At 36.7% G+C, this 19,552-nt stretch overlaps 1 protein-coding gene across 4 annotated transcripts in view; it reads right to left on the reverse strand.

The window, feature by feature from the left end:
* The window catches only part of Fam126b (family with sequence similarity 126, member B), a 54,594-nt gene that overhangs the window by 13,074 nt on the left and 21,968 nt on the right, over nt 1-19,552 (reverse strand). For 3 of the 4 annotated variants that reach the window (XM_013008989.1, XM_013008976.1, XM_013008993.1), the window contains 5 exons: nt 16,412-16,591; nt 9,880-9,960; nt 7,421-7,536; nt 5,877-5,972; nt 2,086-2,202 (listed from right to left, as the gene is read on the reverse strand). In XM_013008989.1, coding sequence (XP_012864443.1) covers nt 2,086-2,202; nt 5,877-5,972; nt 7,421-7,536; nt 9,880-9,960; nt 16,412-16,591 — 590 coding nt within the window. The remainder of the gene's footprint in view (nt 1-2,085; nt 2,203-5,876; nt 5,973-7,420; nt 7,537-9,879; nt 9,961-16,411; nt 16,592-19,552) is intronic. The other variant, XM_013008981.1, reaches the window with a different exon arrangement.

Here is a 19,552-nt window from a genome sequence, read left to right on the forward strand (position 1 = left end):
GTGTAGAATGGAAGAAACACAGCCTCTTCAATAAATGCTACTGGCAAAATTGGTTAAACACCTGTAGAAAAACTAAAGCTAGCCGGGCGCTGGTGGCTCACGCCTGTAATCCTAGCTACTCAGGAGGCTGAGATCTGAGGATCGCGGTTCGAGGCCAGCCCGGGCAGGAGAGACGGTGAGACTCCTGTCTCCAATAAACCACCAGAAAACTGGAAGTGGCACTGTAGCTCAAGTGGTAGAGCGCTCGCCTTGAGCTGAAGAGCTGAGGGACAGCGCCCAAGCCCCACGACCGACAAAAAAAGAAAAAAAAAAAGAAAAACTAAAGCTAGATCCTTATATATCACCCTGTACCAGAATCAACTCCAAATGGATCAAAGACCTCAAATAAAAGCAGACTTCATGAAAATATTACAGGAAGGAATAGGAGAAACTCTACAACTCTTTGGCACAGGATGAAATTTTCTTAATAAAGACTCAGAAACACAACAAATCAAAGAAAGGTTGAACAAATGGGATTGTATGAAACTGCAGAGCTTCAGCATGGCAAAGGTCATAACTAGCAAGATCAGTAGAAGGTCCACGGAGAAGATCTTCACTAGTTATACAATGGACTAGGGCCTCATTCTAAAATATACTTAGAACTCAAAAAATTAAATCCTCCAACAACAAATCCCCAAAGAAACAAGCACCCCATTAATAAGTGGGCTAAAGACTTAAAGAGATTTTTCTGAAGAGGAAATAAGAATGGCCAATAGATACATGAAGAAATGCTCAACTTCTCTAGCCATAAAAGAAAGGCAAATCAAAACAACATTGAGATTCTACCTCACCCCAGTTAGAACGGCTATAATAAAAAAATCTAATAACAACAGATGCTAGAGGGGATGTGGCCAAAAGGGAACCCTACTGCATTGTTGGAGTGTAAACTTGTTCAACCACTCTGGAAAGCAGTATGGAGGTTCCTCAAAAGACTACACATAGAACTCTCCTATGACCCAGTAAATATCTTTAATGTTCAAAACAACTTAAAAAAATTGTTCCAAATCCTACTTTTGGTTGAGACTTTTCATATCTATTTTTTTTTTTTTGTCAGTCATGGGGCTTGAACTCTGGGCTTGGGCGCTGTACTTGTGCTGTTCAGCTCAAGGCGAGCGCTCTACTGCTTGAGCCACAACGCCACTTCTGGTTTTCTAGTGGTTTATTGGAGATAAGAGTCTTATGGACTTTTCTGCCTGGGCTGGCTTTGAACTGAGATCCTCAGATCTCAGCCTCCTGAGTAGCTAGGGATTATAGATGTGAGCCACCAGCACCTGGCTCATATTTATTTTTGAAATCATTTTATTCCTAAATGGCCTCAGTTTGGGTTGCAGTAACAAATTATAGATAATTTCAAATACTATGTTTAAAGTAGATATAGATGTTTCTTCATAAAAATGTTTCGAAAAAGCCAGAAATGGTGCTGTGGCTCAGGTAGGTAGAATGCTAGCCTTGAGCAAAAGCTACTCAGGGACAACATCCAGGCCCCAAGTTCAAGCCCCAGGACTGGCAAAAAAAAAAAAATTGTTGCATACCAAGTGTTGATATTTAGAGTAATCTATTTAATGTATTCATGAAAACTTGGATTATGAACCCAGAGGTACATAGTTTTCAGTATGGAAAACCTGAAAATTTCTAAGATGATTCCAGTTAATGATGAGTTATATATTGCCTATTTTAAAAATACTGATAGAGGCTGGCAAGGTGGCTCAGTGGTAGAGTGCTTGCCTTGAACACAGGAGGCCCTGGGTTCGATTCCTCAGTACCACATAAACAGAAAAAGCCAGAAGTGTTGCTGGCTCAAGTGGTAGAGTGCTAGCCTTGAGCTGAATTGCTGAGGAACAGCACCAAGAGTTCAAGCCCCATGACCAACAAAATTAAATAAATAAAAAATAAAAATATTGATAGGAAATAGTATCAGGAAAACAAAGTAACATGCTTACTATGGAACAAAAGATTTTGTATTGTGTCCATAAGGCAGAAAGAGAAAAAACAGAAAAACTTTCAAACGTTAGGCAAGTCATACAATTTCGGATTCCACAAACTTACATAGCATAATAAACCCCAGTGAGAAGTTGCACCATAAATTCAGGATCCACTACTATTCGACCACAGAGTTCCTTCCAGGGTTTTTCATGTTGCCGTGGAAACCCACTCACACAAACCCTAGGAAAATATAATAGTATGTGTAACTTTCTGGTTCATTCAATATAGGTTTTTGCTTTCATAAATTGCTCCATTATTCAGTTTTCAAGTACCTATTAATAGTCACTGTTCTGAGTCTCAAATACATTTATGAACAAGTCAAAGATTCAAAAAAGATCTGCGCCCCACTCATAAAGTATACACTCTAGTGTATTATATCAATAAAAGAAACAATTTTTCTCAGATATCTACGTTTCTTTCTCTTTCACAAACATCTTTCTACACACAATACATATCTTTTATTCAAGTCATAAGAGTGAATTACTAAATTACTAGAGGACATTTTAAAATACTGTTGCATGTCGACTATTATTATTTTAATTATTTGACAGTTTTATTATTTTATGTAAGTGAAATAAAACACACATATGAGCTGTCTATTAATATTCTTGGTGGTAAAGCCTAGCATTGGATTGGCTACTTGGGCTGCTCCTCCCATAATGAATACACTGTGTATAATCTCAGCCAGTAAGGTTTGTTGCATATAGCAGTTCCATATGCTATAGTCCACAGTTTTCCAAAAGTTACTAGGCAGCATGTTCTTTGTATTCCTATTGCTCCCATAACTAAGATCTGGCCTTCTGAAGAGACTGTTCAAAGACTGTTAACCTGGAGCTCACACTTGTCTGTAAGCCTAGCTACTCAGAAGGCCTGAGATCTAAGGATCACAATTCAGAGCCGGCCTGGGCAGGAAATTAAAGTACCAAAAAGCTGGAAGTAGAGCTGTTACTGAAGTGGTAGAGCACTAGCCTTGAATTCAAAATCTCAGACAGTGCCCAGGCCCTGAATTCAAGCCCCAGGACTGACACATAACAAACAAGCAAGCAAGCAGTAAACCTCTGGTTTCTGTCAGTTACCAGCCTCCTTATTGCCAGATAAAATTTTTGGTCCCCTTTTTGGGGATCTTAGGCTTCACAAGAGCTCTAAAAGGAGCCATTATGCCAAATAGAAGCTGCCACTTCTGTCGGAAATACCAGAGGAGAGAAAGAACTGTGAAATGAGATGCTTCCCAAAAATTTAAGTTCTGAGACATAGTAAAGACTGTTTCAAAAAAAAAAAAAAGCCAGGTCCTGGGGCTAACACCTACAATCCTAGCTATACAGCTATAAGGCTGAGATCTTAACATTGTGGTTCAAAAAGCCAGTGTAGGCAGGAAAGTAAAAATACCGCCTTCCAAAAAAACACCCCAACACACACACACACACACACACACACACACAAAGTAAAAATACCGCCCTCCCAAAAAACACCCCAACACACACACACACACACACACACACACACACACACAAAATAGTGGAGTTATGGCTCAAGTGGTAGAGTACTAGCCTTAAGCCAAAAATCTCAGGGTCAGTGCCCAGGCCCTAAGTTCAAGACTCATGACCAACAAAAAGAAAGAAAAAATAGTGTAAGATAATATTAGACTTTAAAGAACAGTCTTGCTTTTTTCATTCCTCAATGGATAATAGTATTTATCAAATTGTTGTAGCATTTGCATTATATACACAAGATAATTTTTATTTTATTTTTCTGTGTCGGTATTAGAGCTTGAACTCAGAGCCTTGAGCTTCCCCTTATCTTTTTTTTTTTTTCTGGTTGGTCGTGAGGTTTGGGTCTGGACACTGTCCCTAAGCTCTTCTGCTCAAGGCTAGTGCTCTACCACTTGAACCACAGCCTGACTTCTGGCCTTTTCTGCTTATGTGGTGCCAAGGAATCGAACCCAGGGCCTCATGCATGCAAGGCAAGCACTCTACCACTAAGCCACCTTCCCAGCCCCCACTTATCTTTTTTGCTCAAGACTGATGCTCTACCATTTGAGCCACAGTTCCACTTCCAGACTGTTGCTACTTAAATGGAGACTCTGGTAAGAGTCTTAGACTTGTCTTCCCAGACTAGCTTCAAACTAAAATTCTGTGATATCAGCCTCCTATGTAGGTAGGATTATAGGCATGAGCCACTGGCACCCAGCTTCAATTTTTAAAATTCATCAATATTCAACCACTGGAAATTCTATCATTTGCAAGAAATTCTGTCATTTGCAACTAACTAAAATAGAAGGAAAATTTTTAATTTCAACTTAAGAATGGACCTAAGAGATATCAAGTTTTTCAAAATTCCCCAAGGAATATACAATCAAGCTTGTAAAAACTCTGCCACCACTTTTGTTATTAAGAAACTCTATCAATACCATAATAATACTGCCAATAAGAGAGATGGCAGATTTCTTTCAATGAACCAAAATAGTCACTTAAAAAGCTTATCTGAATAGCTTAAAAAACAAAAACCTAATTTTATTAAACTTCTAACACTGCTAACATTATTAGAAAAACTAATAATTTTTATTATAGTTAGGACTGAACTTTCCTCCCACTAACACAACAGCATATCAAGTACAATTCTGGAGGGCCACAATCCCTATGCTATCTCCTTTCTTTTTTTTTTTAAATTTAATTTAATTTTATTTGTGAACATACTGTACAGAGGGGTTACAATTACATGGGCAGGATAATGCGTACATTTCTTACCAAGCATTGCAGCCTCCTCCTTTTGTTTACCCTTCAAATCTCTCCTTTCTAGTATGTATGTTCCATGTGTCATCCCCTGTAGGATCCTGAGGGTTGGACCTATGACTTACTTCTAGCCAAATGAATAAGGCAAAGGGGATGAATTCTAAGCAAGCTGCCGTGTTATAAGCTACCTATGTTGGAAGGCACATGTGGGTACCAGGTGCCATAGAACTGAGGATTGGCTAAGAGCTGGTGGCTCATGCCCGTAATGCTAGCTCCTCAAGAGGCTGAGATCTGAGGACTGTTGCTCAAAGCCAGGCTGGACAAGAAAGTGAGACTCTTATCTACAATTAAGCACCAAAAAAAGCCAAAAGTGCTAGATAGATAGAATTATCTATCTAGAGTGCTAGCTTGAGCAAAAAAAACTCAGCTATTGCTGAGGTTTTGTTCAGGCCCCGAATTTAAACTCCAAGACCAGTCCCCTACCCCCCAAAAAATAAAATAAAATAAAAAACCTGAAGACAGACTCCACCAGACAGCCAATAAGAAACTGAAGCATGGATGAATGTGATCAAAGTATATATATTGTGTGTGTATGTGAAAATGATGAAGCCCATTATTTTATATAATATATACCAATTTTTACAAAAAGAACTAGGGAAAAAAGAAAGTGGAAACTCATAGTCCTACACCCAAAGGAACATTAGTCTGACAACAAAAAGTTGAGACTTGGATGAGACTACATCTTACATCTGCATGGGACATCTTAACTGTAGCCCTGAAAGACCATAAGGAGAGGACCCAGCCAGATCTACATTTCTAGCCTACAGAAATAATGGTATAAATAATGATATAAATGTGTGATGTTTAGTCACTAAATCCATGGTAATTTGTCATACATCAACAGAAACATACATCATTTAACTATGGGTAGGAGTTTGTTTCCTCTACTCAAAATTCAAATTCTATGACACAAAATTATTACTTAAATTTTGCTCTATCATGCAACTTTAAATTTTATCTAGGCTATGTACAAGTTGTATATCACAAAATTAGAATAGTGTCTAGCATAAAGAATATGGTCAGTAAATATCTGTCAGTTAACTGAATATGAAATTTAACAATCACCTGGAGCCCATCTGACAAAGAGACTGGTATGATGAGGCTGGCATATACACAATGGCAGAATTATAGCACAACATGAGAAAACTCAGGACTTCAAACCTAAGGAAAATAACAGAAAATAATTACAAAAATCTATTTTTACTAGCAACTATTGTAAATTATTTGTTCACTGGATGGTTACAATATTGCCTTCATGACTTCTCAATTAGATTAGTCATAAACCTTGCTGCTATCTATATTTTCTTTTTCAAACGAATCATCATGCTTGAGCAGATGACTTTCCTAATAATAGAAGTCTACAGTCTTCCCATTAATTACATGATAGAATGCAAACTTCTCCCACAATCTTTTAAAATAATGAACTCTTTAGTATAAGGTCCTTTAAAACCTACCTTCAACCTACCTTCCCAGCCTTATTCTCCCTCCACTGCCCAGCACAAGTACCACACCATATCACTCTACTTAGGATTCCATGAATATGCTATAGACTTTCATAAATTCTTGCTTTTATACATGCTGCTCCTTCCTATTAAAATGTAGTATTTCTTTTTTTTGAAATTCCTGCTAAAGCTTCAAGATCTATCCTCATTTTTGTCTGTAGGGGAATACAGGGGTTGATGGTGCTAGGGATCAAACCAGGACCTTGTGCCTATTGGCAAGCACTCTACCACCAAGCTACACTCCCAGGATCAAATTGTTAACTTCGTTGTAAAGCCATTCTTAATTATTCCAGCTAAAGGGAACTGGTCCTTATTTGTGTAGATCTAAAAGAACATTTATCCTACAGAACTGTTAATTCTGTGCCTCTAACACTATTTCCCCCATTTAGTAGTAAATAACTGTAGAACACAAATTCTGAGATTTTTTTTCTTCTCTATTGTTAATGTCCAGTAATGTCTAACAGAACAGCTTAGTAAGTATTTAAATGCTTTCTCAGTCTTTATACAGACTCTAAGAAAAGGTTTCTAAATCTGGTTCCACATTAGGTATGTAAAAGGCTTATTACAACTGTTATCCTAGCTTCTCAGGAGGCTGAGATTTGAAGAACATGGTTTGAAGCCAGCCTGGGGAGGAAAGTCTTTTATCTCCAATTAACATCAAAAAGCTGAGGGGCTGGGAAGGTGGCTCAGTGGTAGAGTGCTTGCCTTGCATGCATGAGGCCCTGGGTTTGATTCCTCAGCACTACATAAGCAGAAAAAGCCGGAATTGGCGCTGTGGCTCAAGTGGTAGAGTGCTAGTCTTGAGCTGAAGAGCTGAGGTACAGCACCCAGGCCCTGAGTTCAGGTCCCATGACCAGCAAAAAAAAGAAAAAAAGAAAAAAAGCTGAAGGTGGAGCTTTGGCTCAAATTGCAGAGTTTTAGCCTTCAGCACAAAAATTCATCATTCTGTATTTCACATTTTTTAAATTAGCGATCTGCATCCGAATTTTACTTCACTATACTATGATGTATTTAACTTTGGATCTCTTATATGAAATTTGAACTAAATTGATTAGAATTATTAAGCATAAATTCACAATGGTTACTTTTTACAGTTTTCATTGTTACCGATTTTGTGCAGTGAATGTTTCCCTCTGAGGATGAAGATCACTATAAACAACTCTGATGAGATCATGCTGACACAATGCCCCTTCTGTCAAAGCCATGGATCCAATTGTTGAGGGCTACAAAAATAAGGTATAATATAAAATAGTTTCTCTAAAATGAAGTAAAAATCTGTATCATGCAGTTACATTTAATTTTGTTTAAATAAAATGGATGGAACTAGAAGAAATCATGTTGAATTAGGTAAGCCAAGAGCAAAGAGACAAATGGCACATGGTCTCCCTGATAAATGGATGTTAAATCTAAAACATAAGGAGATATGACAAAGTAAACAAGACTCAAGAAACAAAGGCCCTCCACTCATCTGGTCGAATCATTACTAAATGGCCCCATGCTGCTGACCACATATATGGTATATATGTGCACATCGGAGGGAAACTAGGAGGAGGACACAGAAACAGAGGAAAACATACAACAGCGGAACCCATCAACAGCATTGGACATTGATCAAAACAAACTAAGCAACTCAATGGCAGCGATGGGAGGGAGGGAAATGCTGATGCTATGCAAAAGGAAAGAAATGTACATATCACCCGAAGTGGAAGAAATATCTGTATTGTAAAAGCTCATACAATTCACAAACTTTATAGACCAGGATAAAGACAATTTGCCCCATGAAGGTTAGAATGTGTTTAAAACTTTAACTACGTATCACTATCCCACAATACTGTGAAATTTTTGAAATTTATATAATCACTTAATCACAATAAAAACAAATTGCTGCAGGGCGCCAGTGGCTCATGCCTGTAATTCTAGCTACTCAGGAGGCTGAGATCTGAGGATCACGTTCAAAGCCAGTCCAGGCAGGAAAGTTCGTGAGACTCTTATCTCCAATAAACCACTAGAAAACAGGAAGTGGCACTGTGGCTTAAGCAGCAGAGCGCTTGCCTTGAGCTGAGGGATAGTGCCCAAGCCTAGAGTTCAAGCCCCATGACCAACAACAACAACAAAAAACTTAAAAAAAAAAAAAAGCAGCTTCAAATATCTTAATTCTTTTTAAAAAATACTTTGCTTTTCAGTTATACTACACAGATTTTTTTGGAAATGTGTGTAAAATGCATAAAACTATACATGTAGTACTTTACTTTTTAAAGTTTATGGATATGTAAGAACAATAAGACTAGTTGCTGAAAAGATTTAATAAAAGGCCAGGCGCCAGTGGCTTATGCCTGTAATCTAGCTACCGAGGAGGCTGAGATCTGAGGATCACAGTTTGAAGCCAGCCTGGGTAGGAAAGTCTGTGAGACTCTACCTCCAATAAATTACTAAGAAAAAGCCTAAGTGGCACTGTGGTGCAAGTGATACAGCACTAGCCTTGAGAACAAAGTGATTCAGGGACAGGACCAAGGTCTTGAGTTCAAGCCCCAAGACCAGAAAAAAGAAAACGAACACTTAAGGATTAAAGTAAATAATTTTAATATATATTTCAGAACACAAAATATAAGTGTTTATAATTGTGTAATACAAACAATATTGAAGATTATGATATTGATGTTATATTTCTCAAGTTAGAAGAATTATCTATTCATTAGTGCTTGGCTAGCTTCCATTTTATTTCATAACACAAATCTTTTACTCAGAAATATTCTATGATAAGATGAGTCCTGGCTAAGTCAGAAACATTCTACTTCTAACATAAAACAAAGTTCCAGGGAAACTAATTAAGAAATTTTTAAGCTGCACAGAGCTAAGACAAAGAGGATACGGTGTGTTCATGTGAAATGTAAACTTCTTTAATGCCTTCTTCACAACTTTCTGCTCTGAATACCACAACAGTCAATTTTGATTCTTAATGCATTTCCTTATTTTATTTTACATGGAGAAGGTAAGAAGGAAGCTTAACAGCATTTCCTTCATATTTAATCATCAATGTTCTCATTTTATTCAGTCAAGTAAATATGAACCAAAAAAGCTTAATGTTATTAAACAGCTATAATGTATTTATTAGAACAGTGTTAATATTCTTCTAGGTAGTCATTTTCTAAGGAATAACTTTAACAAAGATTGACATTTTTTATTTTAACAAAGGTAATTCCAAAGTAATACAGAAGACTAAGAAAATAGTATCTTTGAAAAGTCATAAAAATTAATTTGAAAGTTAAAAATGATACTGAGACAAAATAAAAACATGTTAAGTAAGGTAAGATAGATTTTGTTTCCTAACGTTTCTATATTACTAATTATATGATAAAAATGAAACTCATGAACTGAGAAACAAAAACTAGAAAAAATATTGCATTAACTACTTTCTGCCTCTTCTGCCACAAATCAGTCTGATATCACTATATCACTACTATAAAAATATCTACTTTTAAGAAACAAGTCACTCAAGTTTTTAAAAAGCGGACTTTGAATCCATTACTGAATATAACTATTATTGTTATTTATTCAGTATTACTTACTTCATGGTATATGGAAGGCTTGGACAAGGAAGGAATAGTGAAAGACAGCACTTTATTGTTCCCATCTTTATCAGCAATTTCCTACAGTCAAAAAATATACAAAGACAGATAATCTTAGATCTATACTATGAAATATTACTCTTAATTTACAGAATGTATCACTGTTAATTAAGGAAGGCGGTTTTAGAAATAGTAACATATACAAATTTTACCAGCCTATCATATCTTTTCTAGCTTTTTTTTTGGTCATTCGTGGGGCTTGAACTCTGGGCCTGGGCAATGTCCCTGAGCTCTTCAGCTCAAGGCAAATACTCTTGAGCCACAGCACCACTTCCAGTTTTCTGGTGGTTACTGGAGATAAGAGTCTCAAGAACTTGGGGGGGGGAGGAGGGAGGCTGGGAAGGGATGTGAAGGGTAAACAAAGGAGGAGGCTGCAATGCTTGGTAAGAAATGTACGCATTATCCTGCCCATGTAATTGTAACCCCTCTGTACAGTATGTTCACAAATAAAATTAATTAAATTTAAAAAAAAAAGAGTCTCAAGGACTTTCACGCCTGAGTTGGCTTTTAACCGCTATTCTCAATTCTCATCCTTCTGAGTAGCTAGGATTATAGGCGTGAGACACTGGAGCCTGGCTCTTTTCTAACCTCTTAGCAAACTTGTGTGCTTTGGTAGTTCAATTATAATCCAGAGAAAATGAACACAATATTGAATCAAATGCAAAAAAAAAAAGGTTTTTTGGGGGGTCAAATTTATACACAGAACAGTGACTAGATCTTTTAGGAGAAGCACCATTAAGCAAAACATTATAATTAAAGATCTTAGTCAAGCTGGGCGACAGTGGTTCATGTCTGTAATCCTAGCTACTTAGAAGGCTGAGCTCTGAGGATCACAGTTCAAAGCCAGCCTGGGCAAGAAAGTCTGTAAGACTCTTACCTCCAATAAAACCACTAGAAAACCAGATATGGCACTGTGGCTTAAGTGGTAGAGCACTGGCCTTGAGCTGAAGAGCTGAGGGACAGTGCCTAAGCCCAGAGTTCAAGCCCCATGACTGACCAAAAAAAATAAAAAAAAAGATCTTAGTGAAGAGATTCATACTAAAACAAGGAATACACATTCAAATACATGATGAATTTGTTCTAGGTTTATTGAAACATAAATAATACAAATTACTTGTAATTATAGTGTGTAATGTGGTATGCTTACACTATGATATTATCATGATCAAGCTAACTAGAAAGTCTTAACAATCATGCTGCAATAAACCATGACCTGAAACAGGTTACACATTAATACAAAAAATATTAGTCCATGTAATTAAAGTAAGTACATATCTAGATGATTTCCATTAAACTGAAAGAAAATTATTGTGATTTTTTTCCTTGTGGGATTTTTGTGGCTATTGTTTTGAGACAGAGTCTCATTCTATAGGCCTAGGCTGGCCTCCAAATCATATTCTATCTTAGCCTCCTGATTGCTGGTATTATACGTGGTGTGTGCCACCACAACCAGCTCCTTATGATTTTTTTTAAAGCACTTTTTCTTTGTATAATTGACCAATGGTATTCTTCATTTCTCTAGTCTCTTGAGCCTCAAGTTCTGCTTAGCTTAGCATCAGCCTACATACAACAGCAGTCTGGAATAAAGTAGTGCTGCAGCTCTTCTTTTCCCTATTACCTTACTTTTGTATTTCTTTTTCAATTCAAGTTAGTAAAATTCATACAAAGATTTCTCCCAGAAGGCCTGGACAGTAGGTAGTCAGAGACTGAATAGCTATACAACATAAAAAGAAAAGACAGTAAGGACAAGTATGATCACCAAAATACAAACCTCAACGAATTTCCCAACAGAGCTCATTTCTGAGTTTATTATGTCACAGGAGAATACTAATTACTGGTGGGCAGTGACCATATGTCTAATTTTGGCAGAAAAAGTTCCTAGAGAACTCATGCAGCTTCTAGTGACCATTACATCTGGTCATGTTTATGCTAAGATTAAAAAGGTTGATTTATATCAAGCAAGAGAATTAATTTTTTCTTTCTAAATTTCAAACCCAAGCTAACTACGTTTTTTTCTTTTTTTTTATTGTGAAAATACTGTACAGAGGGGTTACAATTACATGGGCAAGATAATGAGTACATTTCTTATCAAGCATTGTAGCTTCCTCCTTTGTTTCCCAACTACTTTTTTTTTTTTTTGATTGCTGGTCCTGGGGCTTGAACTCTGGACATGAACACTGTCCCTGAGCTTTGTTTGCTGAAGACAAGTGCTCTACCACAGCACCACTTCTGGTATTCTGGTGGGTAATTAGAGGTAAGAATCTCACAGAATTTCCTGCCCAGGCTGGCTTGGAAATATCTCAGCCTCCTGAGTAGATAGGATTACAGGCATGAGCCATCAGCACACAGCTCAAGCCAAATACTGTCGTACATCTTTTTGTGTAGTTATGGAGCAAGATATGCTAGTATTTATTGAGGGCAACATAAAACGCCCCTCTGTAGTTTTGAGATAAAAGAAATGCCTAGGAAAAAAAGAAAAAAAATGAGAATGAAGAAGAAAACCTGAGAACTACAAATAAAGGAAAGCATTATCAAGAGAATTAAAAAAAGTCAGAAGCCTGAAGTTGTATTTCTGATATTTAATGAGCATTCTTTGTGTGTGTGCCAGTCCAGGGGTTTGAACCCAGGGTCTAGTCTAGCCCTCTAGACTTAAGAAACAGCTTAACTTCCAACTTTTTGGTGGTTAGCTGGAGATAACAGTAGGAATTTCCTGCCCTGCCCAGTTATAAAGAGCATTTTTATAGTATACTTATTTTTGAGACATCAAAAGATCATTAAACCACAGAGCCAATAAGTTAATATCAATAGCTTACCTTTGCAAAACATTTTATTTCATTTGCCTCATTACTGAATTTTACTATACTATACAAATGATAGCTTAGTTTTAAATAAACTAAAACACTAAACTATAAAATCAGCAAACATTTACTAAGTTGGTAAGTGTATAAGAAACAGTAATAAATAACAATTTCTTGCTTTAAAAGAGAAAATATCAGGTAAGTTAGAGTTTTATTTCTAATATCTTTTTACTAAAAACTATATTAAGACATTAGAAATGAAAATGTTTAGGGGCTGGGAAGTTGGCTTAGTGATAGAATGCTTGTTTCACATGCATGAGGCCCTTGGTTCAATTCCTGAGCACCACACATAGGCAGAAAAAAGCCAGAACTGGTGCTGTGACTGAAGTGGTAGGGCACTAGCCTTGAGCTGAAGAGCTGAGGGACAGCGCTCATGCTCAGAGTCCAGCCCCCACAACCAACAACAACAAAAGAAATGAAAAATGTTTATTAAATACTTTATACTTAGCCGGGCGCCGGTGGCTCACGCCTGTAATCCTAGCTACTCAGGAGGCTGAGATCTGAGGATCACGGTTCAAAGCCAGCCCGGGCAGGAGAGACCATGAGACTCCTATCTCCAATAAACTACTAGAAAACCAGAAGTGGCGCTGTAGCTCAAGTGGTAAGTGCTTGCCCTGAGCTGAAGAGCTGAGGAACAGCACCCAGGCCCAGAGTTCAAGCCCCACAACCGCCAAAAAAACCACTTTATACTTAAGCTAGATTCCTCAAGATTGGAGCTCAACCATTTGAGCCACACTTATGCTCCCAGATTTTGTTGGTTAATTAGAGATAAAAGTCTCACAGACTTTTCTGCCCCAACTGGCTATGGACCACAATCCTCAGATCTCAGCCTTCTGAGTAACTAGGATCAGTGGTGTGAGTCACCAGCATCAGGGCTCAAGTTCTATCTAATCCTAGCAACAATGTCTCATTACAGATAGGCAACTGAAATCAAGACATTAAATAACTTGTTCTAATTGAAAATAGTCAATAAAGAGAACATGGTTTTAAACTGAAATCAATGGTTCCTAAAACCTACGCTCTTTCCTCCAGACCGCTTGTGATAAAAATGTTTTCTAATGATTTTTCAAGTGATAGAACTTTGAGGAGTGAGCACTAATACAGAAGAATATTTATTTACCATAAGACTGGATTTTCTAGTATTTTATTATCTCCTAACTATAAAACTAAACTTTAGTGTGCTTACAAAGAACACTGAATACACAGAGTACAAGACTTCAAAGGCAAAAGCTTCAATACAAAGTCCTGATGATAGCAGAACAGAATAGTTATATCCAAGGTATTTAAGAATTCCTTTGAAGGAAAATCTCAAACAATATTGTATCAAGTGCATATGATTATTAATAAATTTACAAATTGCTATGTCAAATTTTTATGATCAAACTACATTTTGAAAAAAGTGCTATTCTTTTGGAAGTGGGATTGGTCATATTAGAGTTTGACCTCTGGGTCTGGTCTTATTACACAAATTATTTACCATTTGACTATCCCAAACCCCAAAATGTTATCATTTGAATTGAAATATTATATAAACAAACCTTAGATCCTAAAATTAAATAGAAGCCTATGTAATTGATCTGTCAACCATTCTTTCCTCAATGACATTCTCATAAAAGTCAAATTCAGTGAGTTCTGGTAACAACAGAGATACATAAAAGTAGAAACACAATGTTGTATTATTTTATTTCCTTGCTGACTAAATCTTCAGAAGTGTCTTATGTGAATGTTCATAAATTCTCTCCACCTTTCACCTTGCTTTCTATGGTCGTTGTAAACTTTTAGGTTCTCGCTTTCAGGTACCTTTTCCATCTATAAGAAATAATCAAGCTAGGTGCTGATGGCTCACTCCCCTATATAACAGTTACTCAGGAGGCTGAGGTCTAAAAATCACAGTTCCAAGCTAGCAATGCAACTCCAAGAGACTCTTATCCCTAATTAACCAGAAAAAAGCCAGAACTGGAAGCATGGCTCACATTGTAGAGTACCAGCTGTGAATGAAAAAAGCTGAGCAAGAATTTGAGCTCTCAATACAAAGAAAAACTAAAGTATTCAAGTCTCAGTCTTCAAATTCTACATTGGGCCCTAGCATCTCCAAAGTGTTACTGTGGTTTCTTTTCTCTCTCTAGTTTCCAGAATAAATCATAATATGTACTTTGCCCCTTGATATTCTCCCCTTAAGAAATACAAATTTCATGTCTACTTCTCATTTTAGTTACATATTTTACTTTCAAAATATAATTATATTCAACTTACAACAGTTTGAATATTAACTAGATTCATGTTCCTAATACACAATAAAATTTTTCTGCTCAAAATTCTCCAATTAGTTACCCAATACTTACTAAAGAAAATCTAAACTCTTCACTTTTAAAAAAGACTCTCCCAGGGGCTGGGAAGGTGGCTCAGTGGTAGAGTGCTTGCCTTGCATGCATGAGGCCCTGGGTTCAATTCCTCAGTACCACATAAGCAGAAAAAAAGCCAGAAGTGGAGCTGTGACTCAAGTGGTAGAATGCTAGCCTTGAGCTGAAGAGCTGAGGGACAGGGCCCAGGCCCAGAATTCAGGCCCCATGACCAGCCAAAAAAAAAAAGACTCTCCAAGCCGGGCGCTGGTGGCTCACATCCTAGTTACTAAGGAGGCTGAGATCTGAGGATCACGGTTGAAAGCTAGCCTGGGCAGGAAAGTCCATGAGACTCACCTCCAATAAACCACCATAAAACCGGAAGTGGTAGTGTGGCTCAAGTGATAGAGCACTGGCCTTGAGTTGAAGAGCTCAGGAATAGCACCCAGGTCCAGAGTTCAAGCCCCACAACCAACAAATAATAATAATAACAATAATAATAAATTAAAAGACTCCAATACTCATATAAAATAATTTCTCCTAGCTTGCATATGTATTCTGTGCTTCAAACAGAATCATTTCCTTTTTCCAGGTCAAAACTAGACTTTTCTGCTTCTTTGTTTATGCTGAATTGATTAATTTTTCCTGAAATCTTACTTACTCACAATCTCAATCTATCAAAATTATATCTCTTTTGAGGCATAACTCAGAAAAGGCTGTCATAATATTAGCTAATACTTTGAGGTTCTCTCTAAAACTCTCTTTCCATGCAAAAACTTGATTAGTCATCTATAAACATATCTTTCTACTAGAAAATATACCTTATATAGAAAGCACTCATCAACACTGGTCAAATAAAATATTGTGAAGAAAAAGTCTTTTTTTTTTTAGTTATGATTTATTTAATGACTTTTTTGTTGTTTGGTGGCTTCAAGGAATGGAAGCCAGGCATTAAATTTTACAATTTTTCAATAGCTCCACTGACTTTATAAAATGTTTATTAGTATTTCTTCTCTATACTCAATTAGATCAAAAAAATCTAATAGATGGGAAGGGGGAACAAAGGAAGAGTCTACAATGCTTGATAAGAAATGTACTCATTATCTTGCCCATGTAATTGTAACCCCTCTGTACAGTATTTTCACAATAAAAAAAACTTATTAATTAAAAAAAATCTAATAGATATACACTTATTTTTCTTGATTAGCTCTTAAATATTATTTCATATGACTTTAAAAATATTTTAAACTTCATAAACTAACATTTTCAACTTACCAAATTATAAATTCCTAAGAGAAGAGCTTCAATGCAGCCATTACTCTGTCTGTCTCGGCTAACTGTAAGCCGTAAATAAACCCACATTAATTCTGGCAAGAACTGCAGTGTGAACCTCTTAAGTCGAACTTCAGAGCTACGATAGAGCTCAAACAGCTGATGGCAGACAGGCTCCAGGAGCTAAAAGGAGAAAAAAAAGTGCATTGATTACTTCTATTCTTTTGGCTATAACTGTGAATTTTTTTATTGTAAAGATGCTGTGCAGAGGGGTTACAATTACATGAGTAAGGTAATGCATACATTTCTTGTAGAGCATTGTTACCCCCTCTTTTTTCTCCTACTATCCCTTCCCTCCACCACTCATTCCCCACCCCCAAAGTTGTAAAGTTCATTTCCAATATAGTGTCCTGTGAGTCTCATTGTTACAATGGGTTATCCTGTGTCCTTATTTCAACATTTTGTATAAGTATAATTTTTAAACACACACATAACTTTATAATATTTTAAAAACAAATTTCCAACATTAATTTTTCTATACTTTGGGCTAATTCAACCAAAGCCTTTAATTTATGTAAAGAGATCATATATTAAACTGACCAATCCACTAGCTATAAGAACTTCGTGCTATATAATGTTTTTTTACCTTTTAATGTACTATAATACTAATAGAATCCTTTAGCCAACATACTACATATATATTTTGTAAATTTCCTTTTCTGTTCCTAACAATCCTTACTACTGTCTTCCATTTTTAAAAGTGCCTATTGCAATAACATAACTTCAAATAATCTCATTGGAAATGAAATTTTAATTCTCAAGTGAGGAGATAATTTAAATAAATTACATACTATTTATTAGAAGAGATTTTGCCATACTAATTGAACATCCGAAGTTCAAGTTAATCTCTCAGCCATATATACAAGTAAATTATACTATCATCTTTATGTTTTAAAACATTTAAAATTTCATTAACTACATGAAAGATTAATTACTTGAAAGATTCTGAAAGGGAGCAAAGCATGCAGAAGTAGTTTTTCAATGTTTAATTGGCTACTTGTTCATATGCCACCACATGAGATGTCTTTTGAGGGACTTCATTACTTTGAAAACTGAAGAAAATGAGTAGGTACGTATACTGTCAATTTGAATATTGTTTTGCTGAAGTAAGTAAAGACTGAACAAAACAGGCTATGGCATTTATGCATTAAAAAATTGACCAGAGGGGCTGGGTGGCTCAGTGGTAGAGTGCTTGCCTTGCATGCATGAGGCTTTGATTTGATTCCTCAGCATTACATAAGCAGAAAGAGCTGGAAGTGGCATGTGGCTCAAGTGTTAGAGAGCTAGCCTTGAGCTGAAGAGCTGAGGGACAGTGCCCAGGCCCAGAGTTCAGGCCCCATGACCAGACCCAAAAAACATAACAAAACAAAAATTCACTCTCCTCTTTAATAAAAGACGTTCTAAGCTGGGCGCTGGTGGCTCACACCTGTAATCCTAGCTACTCAGGAGGCTGAGATCTGAGGATCATAGTTCAAAGCCAGCCTGGGCAGGAAAGACTGTGAGACTCCTATCTCCAATAAACACCAGAAAACCAGAAGTGGTTCTGTAGCTCAAGTGGTAGAGTGCTCGCCTTGAGCTGAAGAGCTGAGGGATGGTGCCCAGGCCCAGAGTTCAAGCCCCACGACTGACAAAAAAAAAGACGTTCTAAGGACCATCTTCTCAAAATTATAAGGTCCATAACCCAATTACAATGAATTTCTATTGTAAGTATCTGAATCCCCATAGCTCAGTAGCAAAAGGTACATTAGCATATAGGATACTACATTTTAATTAAGTCAAGCAAAGAACTACAGTTTCCAGAATTATTACTCTGCTCTTTTTAAATGCCAGCAATCCAGTAACTTCTATTTAGATATCAACATAAAATAAGAGTATTAAAAACTTGGCAATACTATATGGTAAAACCTTTCATTCTAAACATTTGTACCATGCTACCATGTTCCTCAATTCTCAATATAGTAAATGACTTGACCCTACCCTGGTCTGTCATCTACATCAATATTAGTGAAAATAACTATACCTTAGGGAAGGACTGACAATAATAATTGACACCTTTCCCAAATTAATCAAATACTGTTTTTACATGATAACTACTGAGATATGCTATCTAATAATGGACAAGCTAAGAATATCTTGTGTGAATTATGGATCCCTAACCTGAGTGGGTGAAAGAATGTAATAGGAAGAAATGAAGATCAGAAGAGAGTCTATTATCACAAAGTTCATCTGTAAATAGGAACAGAAGAATGGGGAAGATAATGTGAAGCAAGGTTAAAGAAGTATTTTTTTTTTCAGGCAGGAAACGGTTTATTTTTGAGCTACAAACTGCCCTGGTCAAATAGGAAGCCCACTCAGCTGAGAAAAACTAAAGAAGTATTTTTTTAAAAACAAGAATATGGTTGTTTACTATTTCACCTACTGAATAGCAAAAACAACAATAATGTAAGCAAGATGCTGACTGAGTAGTAAATATGATTGGGAAAAGAAGAGAAAGCTCAATTATTTTGTTATTTAATGACCTAGAAAAGCAAGCTGAAAATGAATAAGGAAGGAAAGCATATGAGGACAGAAAACCAACAGTGGGACAGTGTAGCAAAAAAGGAAGGAAGGACTTTAAGGTACATATTATATAATCATTTAAGATTTGTAGTCCTTGGGCTGGGAAGGTAGCTCAGTGGTAGAGCACTTGCCTTGCGTGCATGAGGCCCTGGGTTTGATTCCTCAGCACCACATAAGCAAAAAGAAAAAAAAAAGCCGGGAGTGGCGCTGTGGCTCAAGTTACTTGGTAAAGCGCTAGCCTTGAGCTGAAGAGCTGAGGGACAGTGCGCAGGCCCAGAGTTCAGGCCCACAACTGGACCCAAAAAAAAAAAAAAAAAGATTTGTAATCCTGAATTTAGAGAGCAGAAACTCAAAAAAACTTTTTCTGGGCATGTTCAGCTGCTCAGCGATACGCATTAAAAACACAGGTTGACCTTTTTGTCCAGATTTTTCCCAAAAAATGAACTAAGAGAACAAGAGGCAAAAGAGCTAAGAATGTTCACAGGGAATGACTATAATGATAAACCATGATTTAACAGACTATAA

Source organism: Dipodomys ordii, unplaced genomic scaffold, assembly GCF_000151885.1.
Source record: "Dipodomys ordii isolate 6190 unplaced genomic scaffold, Dord_2.0 Scaffold1, whole genome shotgun sequence".
Classification (NCBI taxonomy): domain Eukaryota; kingdom Metazoa; phylum Chordata; class Mammalia; order Rodentia; family Heteromyidae; genus Dipodomys; species Dipodomys ordii.